Source organism: Notechis scutatus, chromosome 5 (genome assembly GCF_049901735.1).
Source record: "Notechis scutatus isolate UNSWTSFEM ecotype Mainland chromosome 5, rNotScu1.2, whole genome shotgun sequence".
Lineage (NCBI taxonomy): Eukaryota > Metazoa > Chordata > Lepidosauria > Squamata > Elapidae > Notechis > Notechis scutatus.
The window spans coordinates 22,106,978-22,119,462 of NC_142013.1; the positions used below are offsets into that span (position 1 = coordinate 22,106,978).

The 12,485-nt window shown below is 38.8% G+C and overlaps 1 protein-coding gene across 11 annotated transcripts in view; it reads right to left on the reverse strand.

Moving 5' to 3' along the window:
• The window catches only part of ATP8A2 (ATPase phospholipid transporting 8A2), a 367,147-nt gene extending 362,829 nt beyond the window's left edge, over window positions 1-4,318 (reverse strand). For 6 of the 11 annotated variants that reach the window (XM_087966309.1, XM_087966285.1, XM_087966283.1 and 3 more), the window contains exon 1: window positions 3,725-4,318. Coding sequence is in view for 5 of the 11 variants with exons in the window: in XM_087966285.1 (XP_087822411.1) it covers window positions 3,725-3,794 (70 nt within the window). In the remaining 6 variants the exon portion in view is untranslated. The remainder of the gene's footprint in view (window positions 1-3,724) is intronic. The other 5 variants (XM_087966303.1, XM_087966312.1, XM_087966298.1 and 2 more) reach the window with 4 other exon arrangements.
• Between the last annotated feature and the right edge of the window lie 8,167 nt (window positions 4,319-12,485).

Genomic DNA, 12,485 nt, shown 5'->3' on the forward strand with positions numbered 1-12,485 from the left:
AGAGAAATAGCAGAAATATTGTGGGAAAGCGACCATGTAATAGCAATAGCACTTAGACTTATATACCTCTTCACAGTGCTTTACAGACCTCTTTAAGCGGTTTACAGAGTCAGCATATTGCCCCCAACAATCTGGGTCCTCATTTTACCCACCTCAGAAGGATGGAAGGCTGAGTCAACCTTGAGCCTGGTGGGATTTGATCTGCCGAATTACAGGCAGCTGGCTGCAACAGAAGTAGCCTGCAGTATTGCACTCTAACCACTGCACCACTGAGGTTCCTGGAGTAATCCTGGAATCCTTCATTTTAAGGGAAACATCTTTTACTTCAATTCCAAGCAACAACACTATGATTTCATGATTGAAAAAGCTAATTGGGAAATAGTGTTTGAACTGGGTGGGAATTCCTAAGAAAGGGGGTGCTAAAGTATAAATTCAAATTGCAATGAAGAGAAAAAATTAAGACTAGCAAAGAAGTCAATGAGACATTCTGAAAATTTCACACCCCTGGAAATCATGCTATTCACATCCCTGAAGCAATTTCATATTGCTGTTTGTTGCTCAATGTATTCATTTACAAATTTGCAAATCCAGTGCTAAATATCTAGAAGGAGGGGAGCCTCCTTTGGTGCTTCTCATTAGGTCAAGGAAGTTGGAACTCCCTTACTTCACTCTTTAAAATAGAGGAAGGGCCAGATACTTCCAAGAGTTGCTTCACTAACCAGGTTTTATTGCGAATCAGTTCTGACCAGGCTCTAAAGAAGTACCAACAGCAAAATAAATGAATAAACTCAATTGGAGCTGTCCATGGTCCTGATTCTAATAGTCCTTTAGAGTTTAGACTCTACACTTGACAGTTTATCTTTCTGATCTGCTATCCTGACTGGATTATATCTATTCTCCCATTAGTGCTTGCAGTCCTCCGTGCACAGATCCAGTTCTCTCAAGTGCCACTGACCTCCCTCATGGACCTCAAACATATATAGAATGGGATCATTTCCTATTTCATGAAATGATCATGAAAAACAACAAAATGGATTGGTTTAATTCAAAGCTATTGACTTTAACCACTAAGAAAGCTAGAATCCTGATTCCAACTTCTGATTTCATACATTTTCTGAATAAACAAACATATTAATCGGATATGTATCTGTTTCAAGTGGAGAGGGTATGAGGGGAGAAAAACATTCTGTTATGAGATATCATTTTACCAGTAGAATATGATTAGGAATATGATTTAGATAAGATCTAAATACAAGGAATAACAATAATACAGTTTAAATATTGGAAACTTAATCTAGTTAAAAACCATTTAAGTAGAAACAAGGTGAATACATCACTCAATTGTATAAAAGAACTTAATTAAAGAACTTAAAGTTTTTAAATGTATTTTATATATAAAATACATTAAAGATGCATTTATGTGAGATGGGTGGCTATATATTTTCAGATGGAAAACAAGATGTAGTATTTCTTCAAAACACTGTAACTGGTATGTCAAGAGCATTTAAATTATCTAGTCCTATGAATATAATTAAGTTTCAAAAGTAGAGGTGAAATTTCAGTCACTCACTATGTAAAGAATGTTGATTTCAAATTATTACAGATACAAACTTTCAGTACTATATTGGCTCATATTTTTATTTTCTCATATGATTGCACAGAAGTGATTTTAGAGAGCAGATGCCTTTACCAGATAGCATTATACCATAAGGAAACTCCCCCAGATAAAGCAAAAATACATCAGATTTATTCACTGTTCTTTTCTGAGTCATTTAGAGCATGTTATATTACTGTTTTATGAATAGTTTCTTTTTTTAAATAGTAATCTTATCAAAAGGCATAATTCAATGATAAAAAACTAATATAACCTAAAATAAAGAAGGTGCATGAAAAAAGAAAAAAAAGAACTATGGCAAAGAAATATATAAAGAAATGTCTCCCTCTTCATTAGTGAAACAAACAACTTTAGTAACTTTTCTTAAATATAAACCAATCCTTAAAGCCTCCTCATTTCAGACCTGATTAGCAAAAGTCCATTAAGAATTATCAGAGATAACAACTTATCTATTTTAACCTTGATCAAATAAATCAACTTCATATTCCTCCCTTTTACTTTTAGCAATCTTGATCTTTTAAGGCCCTTCAAATAATATTCTTCTGAATTCCTTTATATTTTTTATTTGTCCTCAGAAAATTCTTCAAACCTTTAACAAGCCTCTTTTGTAAATCCAATGTAGGAAACAGCTTCTTTATTGAATCTTGTCTTACACCCAGATATTATACACATAACGCTGAACAGAACTACTGAAATGTATACCTAACTCAGATCTTAGCCGCCCAAGACTTATTTTTTTATTCAGATGACTAGAAGTTCAATTTCCAACAAATTGACTAGTAATGTACAATGTAGTCCAGAAGGCAGCTATTTATGCAAACTTTTTCTATGTCTAATTTCTAAACAGGAGAAGTTGGTGCTGGGGAGAGTTGTGGAAAAAATTCTCTTAGAATTGAGCTCTGTCCAGGAACCAAGCTTTAAAAGGGATTCATACAGAAAGCTTGATTTAGCTATCTCAAGTCTAGTGTGTGTAGGTTTCTTCTTTATGTGCTTACTGTCCTTAAGAGCAACTCTCATTTGGCCAAATGGATCTTCATCTCAAATTTATGTGCACAGGATTGTAGCCTTGGGATTGCAATATGACATTAACCCAATTTAGTGTTCTCTGAAGTGCTTCCATCATCCCCAGCCAGGCAGGGAAAGAAGACAGTGGTAGCTCATCACTTCTGGAAAGGATAAATGGGACAGCTAATCAAAAGCAGGGCAGAAATATGGTACTTATTTTGTTGTCTGTATACACACACACACACACACACACACACACACACACACACACACACACATTTGATAGGTTGTTCTTTGATAGGTTGCTGAAGAAAGTGTGGGCCAAACTGGATTGGTCGATACATCATCCTTGTCCTTAATATAAAAGGCTGGTTCTGCTTTCATTTGATCTATATGCAAAAAGGAGAATTGAGGGAGATTACAGTATCGGGCTCCTAGCTGTGAGGTTTGAAAGAGAATCATTCTCGCTTGGATGCTCTACCACCATTTCAAGCCTGCGGGCACTGAGAGGACAAAGCTATTTTTAAGACACCAATCCCGCACAACTATATCTAGAAATAAATCCCATTAAACTCATGGGGCTGTGAAACACATAGCGCAAACACACACACACACACACACACACACACACACCACACGCAGAGCTTCCCATCTTCCGAGCAATTCCAAAAGCTAAACCAGCCTCGGCCCAGAGAAACCCCAAATCTTCTCTTGCTCCAACGAGAGCGTTAAAAGGAGAAGCTGGAAACCGATCAGATCCCGGGAGGCTGGCGACAAGACAGCCCTTCGTTATGTGTTCCCGCTCCTTTCCGCGGAGCGCAGAAAATGGGAGGCGAGACAACGGGCGCGCACACTCACTCACACAAACACACACCCTGACGCGAATTGACCAGATGAGCGAAGCGTGGGGGGGGGGGGAAACGCAGCGTTGCCATTAAATCCCAACATGACTCTCAAGGAAGAAGACGCGCACTCGAGGGGACGGGAGGGGGAAGCGGCAGGGGTCTGCTGCTGCGCGCGGAGTAGGATTACAGTTCGGTGGGGATGCAGCTTCCCTCTTCCCCCTCCCAGCCTCTTTCACCAGACGCGCGCGCGCACACCCACCAGCCGCCGAATGGATCTTGGTCTTCCTGTGCATCTTCAGCGCCTTGTCGAGACGGCGGGGAGTCGCCATGCTGCGAGGCTGCTCTCCGCCCGGCGCCTGCTTTAAGGGCTGGCCGGCGGCGGAGGGAGCGGTAACCTCGCCATCTGCTCTCCTCCTCGCCGGCCCGCTCCCGCGCAAACCCTCCCGCTGACGGCGCCGAAGCGGCGAGTCGCCGTCGCCACTGCGGCTCGGCGTCTCGGGCTGCCCGGCTCGTTGCGGCAGGAGCCGAGCAGCTCGGGGAAGGAGGAGTGTGTGTGGGGGGGGGGACGGGGAGGGGGGGAGGCCCCCGTGCTGAAGTGCTTCGATTCTTCAGCTGCGAAACTCCGGGGATTTTTGCCGCAGAACGCAGCGCGCCCCGGAGTCGGTAGGCCCTGCTGAGAGGAGGGGAGCTTGGCTCCGCACCTGGCGCATCTTGTCCTGTAGGCTGGGCTAAGCGCTCGCTTTGGCAGTCCTAGACCGACCCCTGTTCCCGCCGGTTCCCATCATCCGGCGAACTGGCCAGGCCGTGTTGTAAAGGCAGCCCCTTTCCCCATCCAGAGGCGACGGCTTGCAACACCCAACGTGGCCTGGAAGTGGCGGTCGGAGAAGAACCAGGAAGGTTTCTAGAATTGCCTGGCAGGAGAAGTAAATGGGCAGATATTGTCACCATGGTTTGTCCTTTCCCCATGGGAGGTTGTTGCACATGTTGGTCTCGGGGCTTTCAATGCCAGGGACTGGCAAGGGCTTCATGGCCCCTTCATGCTCTTTTTCAGGGAAAAAGGTTTTTTCTAGCCCTTTGAGAGACACTTTGAAGGCACCTTTAGGTTCATAGGATGCCCATGAGGGCTGCATTTGATTCCTTTCTGTTCAGTCTGCCATTGGGGGAAATGGATTGGATTCGGACACCTGTCATTGTCCTTGTGCAGGGAAAAATCATTTCAGAAGTTGTTGGGAGTTTCATCCCTGGAGGCTTTCCAGAAGAGCCTGGACTGCCATCTGTCAGAAAGGGTGTAGACGGGGTCTCCCTGCTTGGGCAGGGGGTTGGGTTAGATGACCTGCAAGGTCCCTTCCAACTCTGCTAATCTGATAAATTGCTTTTGCGTTTTAGGAATATTAATCACCATCCCCACAGAGTGACCCTCAGAGGAGGACAGATCCGTGGCTGGTGTGGAGAGGTGGTGGGATAGCAGACACCAAAAGCAAGTGTGCGGTAAATGGTGCAGTCATTTGATGGGCCTCATGCAGAGGTGCCTTCAAGATGCACAGAGGCAGCAGGTGTAAGTTAACCTCGTTGGAAAACTGTTTTGAATAAATAAATAAAAAAGAATATTTTTGTTGGCCCATGGACTGTTTTTTGAGGAAATGTCATGCCCCGTTGGAGTCTGAATCCGAGGAGGAAGCCGAACAGTTGACAGGGAGTGGGAGTGTGGCTCCATTGAAGAAAACTGAGGAAGGGCAAGGTCCATCTGGGCAGAGCAGGGGAGAGGTAGAACAAGGGAGAGGGGAATTCAGAGGAAAACCCAGGGTCACCCCCTCTTCATCCTAGGGAACGCAGGGAGGAACGGAGAAGAGAGCAACATGGGTTGCGTGGTTTACGGGAGAGGAAAGGGCACCGATTCCCTTCATTAGCTGCATCACATGAAGCTTCTCATTACCTGTAATAAGGCAGCAGGAACTCATTGTGTTCCTATTCAAGCAGACCCAACCCGTTCATGCAAAATCGAGAACAGCACTTACTGAGCTGTTTTTGGCTGTGTCCCTAGAAATGTATTTGTCTTTTCTGCTGGAAGACTGCACTACTACCACATATGTAGTGGGACATGTGCAGCCCAAGAGCCAAATAGGAATAGTAAATTCAAGAGTAGGTGCTTGCCAAGTTTCCCAAAAACCTGCAAAGGGGTCACTGTCCCATTACCTTGCACACACTGTTTAAGAAAACCAGATGCAATTTAAGCAAGCCTTCTATGCACAAATTTATGCACATTGTTATTTACTTTATTGCAGAACAGGAAAGAGTGATCAGGCCTGTACTCTAGGACCAATGGAGATGGATTTTTCTTTCATTTAAAATTAATATCCATTTCCACTGGTCCTACAGCAGAGGCCAAATTCAATACAGATGAATTAATTATCAATAAATAAAGCAAATAAAGCATCCCGTAATGTATCTACACTCTAATTTCCTATTCAAATTTTCATACTTGCATCACTACACTTGGGGATGGAAAAGATGAATTTCCATAGAGATGAGCATCATGGTATTTGGAAACTTTTTATGGCCTTCTACTTCCTCTAAATTGTCTTCCTCCTCCAACCATGCTCTAAAATGTTTACATTTTAAGTCCATAACTCAGTTCTTTGCACTAAAAATTGATAAATGTAATAAATGCATTTATATGATCAATCACCATCATGTAGGTATAGTAATGTAAAGGGTTTCAAGAATACATAACTAGTAAACCTCAGAGAGGCAGAGTTGTGTAAGACGCTGAGCCACAAGCTTTGGCATAGAGAAATGAAATAAATGTGTACGGGAGAACATATTTTCGGGGTAAAAATTGATTTCTAAACTGATCTTGCAAGACTGGTCTGGGAACTAATACATTTTTTACTGATTTCATGCAATTTACAGTCAAGAAAATTACTAATTTTCTATTAGGGTGTTATGACTAATATGTGTATATGTATGCACTTTTCCACCAGAACATTAAGTGGGTTTTCTGATTCGTTTCAGTTAGAACTGAGAAAATGTTCTTTTAATTAAGCTTCAAGCAGGTTTCCTGAGGAGGGGGGTGGACTAGAAAACCTCCAAGATCCCTTCCAACTGTTACTCTGTTAATGACACAAATTAGATTCCTTATTTAACCAAACAGGCAATTACAGTACAGTGAAGATTGCATAAGACATAATAAAATTAACCAAAGTGAAACAATTGCTTGCCAAATAGAATTTATACAGCAATTATACAAATTGAACAAGTATTCTAATACTTTACATTTCTTTATGTTTATTCCTTCACTTTTAATAGCTCTCCTGCCCACTAAGATCTCCCTAAAAATAAGGCATTTATGTAGATTGCTCTGCAGATATTATATCTTAAAATGGCCATAATGATTTCAGACATGCAGTAGAAAATTCATCTAATCTTTTATTTCTTTCTGTAATGTTCAATGAATTTAAAGTTATTGTTAACATATTGCAGATCTGAATAACATGAAAAACTAAATCTATAGGATTCTTACATAAAAAACCATGAAAGAAGCCTTAAATACAAATTATTTAGAGACCATTTTGTAAAACTTTATTAAAATTATATACATGAAATAAACATTGAACACAATACAAAAACATAAGCCTGAAAATATAAAACTAAACATATAACTTACAAAACATAAAGTCCACTTCACCCTCTTTCCTCAGAAATTCATTAACCATCTAATTCTTTTATCCCACTGTAATCTCTACTTGTTCATCATTATCTTCCCTTATTTAATCTATAAAACCCTTTATCATGAAGCTATTTTTCTCTACTGTTGTAACATGAACCATAAACAGACTCCAGTCTTTAATAAAAGCATCTGTAGATTTCTCTCTCATTAGACTTGTCAATTTTCCCATCTCTGCCAAGAGGCCATTTTTTAATGCATGTGTACATACATACAACCCATCACACTATTTCTTTTTATGCTAAGTAAGGTTATGCAAAACACAGAAAACATGTAAGTCAAAAAAAAAAAAAAGGCAGAAGATTTTTTTAAAAAACAGTCTCCTGGTAGGAAATAGAGGCAGTATATTGATATTAGAAGTAGAACATTTGTCAGGTATCTCCAGAACTGTAAGCTAATAGCCACACAGGAATTTAAAAACTTCTAAGTAAAATCTATCACTTGTAGAAAAGTTGAGAAATACCATAAGAGATTTCCAGCAGCTATGCAAGTTCTGTTTATACAATCCATATTCAGCTTTCTTATGTTTCTTTCTCCAACCTGTTCTATATAAAGCAATATAAGTGATTGTTTTGTTTTTAGTCTTACTACCGTAACAAGCTGGTGGAGTATTAGATTATTTACTTTTGAAAACATGAGAACCTATTTTCACAATAACACATCTCAAGGATTCGTTTGTTAATAATTTTTATGAAGATAGACATAGGTATCTGATAGAAACCATAATGATGCATAAATTACTTGTGTCATTTGCCTGATATTGTCATGCTACACACAATCATTTGATCCCTTGGTTACCCTCCACCCCTGATGATGGCTTTTTGGGGGGTACACTTACTACCATTAGTAGCATACCAAGGGGGCATGCACCAAGGGGGCATGCACTAAGTGCTGCTGAAGATAACGAAGAGACCAGTAGTGGGTGAGGAGTCAGCTTACTCTGTGGTTGCACTGATTAACTGTTTGGTAGTTGGTGCAACAGTGCAATAGTTACAGAGGAGGGACGATTGTTTAAAAAAATGATCCCCTCTATGTGACAAATATGTTAATCTTGCCACTGATTAATGTTAATGTCCAATGAATTTTATAAAAGAATCCAAATTCTAAAGAATCCATATGTTGTGGAGTTGGATCCAGTATGTGCTACTTATTTTTTTTAAAGTGATAATCACATGCTTTTTATTTTTCCCAAATATAAAAAATGTATAGGCAATCAACAATCGTAATTTTTATGAGGGCTAAACACAATAAATCTTAGAAACATGTCTGGTGGAAAACTCAGATTTTCAGGGCTTGATTTTCAGTAATGTTTGCTCTACTGCTTTCCATTTGTAAACTGTGAGAGTACTTTAAAAGAAAAGCATTTTAAGCAATGTGGTGGTAGGCAGAACAATCCAATGGTCTTGTTAAGAATTCTCAATGTCCTAAAGCTTTGCTTGCTGCAAACCAACAGGAGAGAAGTTGGAAGATCACTGTTTTCACCTCCTCAGATTTTTTTGTTTATGGTCAGAAGAAAGCAAGTTCTTCCAGTAGTAGTTAATCTCATGGAATAAATGAAGAACAATTCTGAAACAGGTTTAAATAATAAAGGTATTGGAATCATGGTGGAGGGCCAGACTGGGCTTAAAATCAATGAGTCTTCGGTCCCAAGTCTGTTTTTTTACAACTTTCCAAGACTGACTATTCCCCACTGGCAAAGAGGAAGAGACAATTGCCTAAGAAAGAGAGAAAATGCAATAAGCTGTTTTGGTACCCGATTAAGACGTTTTGATGTAATATCTCGGACAAAGTGCTACAACATGCAAGATTTGGTCTTTAACTGAAATTTTTAAAAGTATTAGGAGAAAGCTCTGTAATACTACTAGAAATCATAGAAATATGCCATGAATGTGAAATTCTTTGGCATTGAAGGAAATCTTTCAACTGATCTAGTAGTATATTGGGTGCAGCAAATTGGCAATTCTATGACCTTTCTCATCCACTTTTTAATATTCTTTTAACAGTTTTATGGCTATTGACATATGCTAACATTGCTTTCCTCATCACCCTTCAGATGATGGGATTTAAATCCCAAAATTTTCTGCAAGTATGATAAAAAAAGCTGTAGTCCCTAAAAGCTATGCATTTGTAAAACCACAAAAAAAACAAAAAAACAGAATTAATCCTTCAAGATGAACTATGCAGTGAAGGTCTTTGATTTAGAAATGGAACAAAGGAAACGTGATTTAGTAGCTCCTTATTTTAAATACTATGGTAGCTATAGTATCTTGAAGTTGTTTATCCTTCTAATGAGCCTACTGTTCTTTCACTGAAGTAATGATGTGTTTGAAATAATGATCTGTTCAAAGTCCGTAATTGTAGATTATTAACTCTTATGAAATGATTATCACCCTATCTCAATATTATATATTATTTATAATGTGTCGAGCATACTCTTTCCTCAAATAAAGAGGAGTTGACAAACAGCCCTGGAAACAACAATAGCTAATCCATAGCCTGCAATAAAGAGAAGGAAGGGAAGTAAAACTGTTCTATCAAACTGGCTCAGCTTTTTTCTTATTACTGGATAGTCATTCCGTTGTCCCTAGTCATTCCATCAAGAATCCTGAGCTCTTTCTATCACATCTAGTCTTTAGAAGAATTGGAACTGTAAACATTTGTGCCTACATTTTCTTTCTTCCAATCTGCCTTATATACCTTTTGATGTTTTAGTGCCATGCCTTTAGATAATCTGAGGCATCCAAAGGACAGTGTTTTTTAAACTTGAACTTTCAGCTGCTTTTAGAGTTTTATCAGAAGTATGCAATAAACATGCTTTAAGACAAATAAAGGAATACATACATTATATTGGCAGCAACTACATTCCCTCCCCAAAATATTTTATCGGTGCCCTAAAGTTCAATTTATATAAGATTTCTGTTGAAACCTGTCTTAGCTTACTCTATTTCAAAACCTATTTTATCTAAATTTAAACTGTAACAATTGAAAAGCAATGTTCTTTGCTAATATTCATATATTCCCACTACTCATAGCATACTTTACCAGTTTATACAGTAATTGCAGCAACAAAGGCTCCTGTTTGTAAAGGATAAACAAAAACAAGTCATTTTCAAGTCATTAAGATGATCAAATTTGTAACAATTCCAGTAAGAATTGTAAAGCATTTGCATACTCAGTATACAAAATTTGTATAACCAGTATTTTAAAAAAAATCAGAAGAGGGGAAAAAACATGTTTGTGAAAAACATACAGATTTGGTGGATGAGTTGATGGGGATAGGATTTTCATCTATCCCCCGAGGATGTGTAAGGACAAGAAACCAGTCCAGATATACACAGGATGTGATGTTCATCACAGTTGACATTTATTACTGTTTACGAAGGATTACAATAATGAACAGAAAGAGCTTGTGTATATATAGTATAGACTGTCTTGTTCCTCTTCTGAGTACAGTGTGCACATGTGAATATTGAAACTTAACAAAAAAAATCCAGCGTATTTATCACACCTGTCTAAACATTCCTTAGTTTCTTACGTGTCAAATGCATCTACCCTTCTCCCCCAGATGCTTAACTGCAGGCTTTTTGTAATTCTATAATAAAGCTATTCCCTCTAACTAGCTTGTATTTCCAAGGAAGAAAAGCCTTGGACTAGTCAAAAACGGGGAAGAAAGACACTGCTCTCTGTTCAATAATTCAATCTTCTATGAAAAACCCAGCTAGCCTCTGAAGCACCTTTTTTTTTTAGTAGGATTGCTTTGTTAGGGATTTTTCTGTTCTGGCATTGATTTGGTTCTTTTCCAAAAAAGCATCTGCCTTCCCAATCCACTGAAGATGACCGCTGAACCTCTTCCATTCTTTGTCCTTGAATTCTTAGGCCTCTGCTTAGCTGGTCACACCTTTCACCATCTTGGGTAAACTATGGAAGAACTCTTCTTCCCTAGCCCCCTCCTATTCTAACTCTTACAGGGGTCTCTAAAACCATGTGCACCATTTGCAGATGCTCTAAGAAGTTAGTTACTTAAGATTTTTTTTTAATTGTTTAGATGCTTTAAATCTTGCACATGTGTATCAAATTTCCCCTTCCTCCAAAAAAAAAAAAAGCCTTTTAACATTGACATATACAATGCTGTGAGAAAGAGAGGAATTAAATTCTGGTTCTGATTTTTGTAAACAAGCTGCAGATTAGCAACCACGAAGACCTTGGAAAAGATGCTCATATGCTGGAATAATTCTATACCTATAAAGATCGGAACTGGACAAACTATGATATTTCCTTTGACAGCTAGAGTTGGACTTTAAAAAAGCAGAACAGGAAGGATACTGACACCTGTGAATTTTAGAAGTCTCCTGCAAATGCCATGGGCAGCCAAGAAAACAAACTGATGGATCACTGAACAAGTCAAACCAGAATTTTCACTTGAGATTTAAATTAACCTACTTTGGGCACATTATATGAAGGCTCAGCTATTTGGAAAAGGCTCTAATGCTGGAAAGCTGGAAAGAAAAAGAGGGCAACCAGCCGCAAGATCATTGGGATCTGTTACAGTGGTAATGAGTGCACCATGGGGGGGGGGGGGACCTAAATAATAGGTTGTGAATTCCTTTTCATGAAAGGAATTCTACTTTAGATTCCTTTTTGTTTCAGATAATGTGATCACACAGATACACACATACATCACACCTACAGGTACTCCTTGCTTAATGACCAATAGCTAAAAGCTACTTATGATCTGTCATTGACATGACTACCACACATACACATCCCGTGATCACTTGGCAATCATGATTGTGTGACTGCAATTTGCAACTTTTTTAATGTTTTGCATTAGAGAATAACAAAAATGCCCATTGGATATGCTGGATTCACTTAACAGCAACATTAAACAACCATGTGATTTGCTTAACCACCAATGACTTGCTTAATAACATTGCAAAAACTATTGTAAAATTGAGTCAGGTTACATGTTCAACAACCTTAATGACTTACAACAAAATTCCAGGCTCAGTTTTGGTTCTAATTCAAGGACTACCTACCAAATACAGTTTTCTGTGTTCTACTTTGTATTCAGGTTTAATATCCTGTTGTTTGCTGATGCTAGAGGCCAATATAGATAAAGAACAGGAAACATTTGTTTAGGGTTTTTTTAATTGAGGAAACAATAAAAGGAGATCCACTGAACAATATTTTTGTTGGATATAAGAAAGGAGGGAAAAAGGAAAGACCACCTGTGATCTACCCATAGTGTAAAGCCCGACAAAGTAATATGTACGTTTAAGTGCTATTGCATTTTATC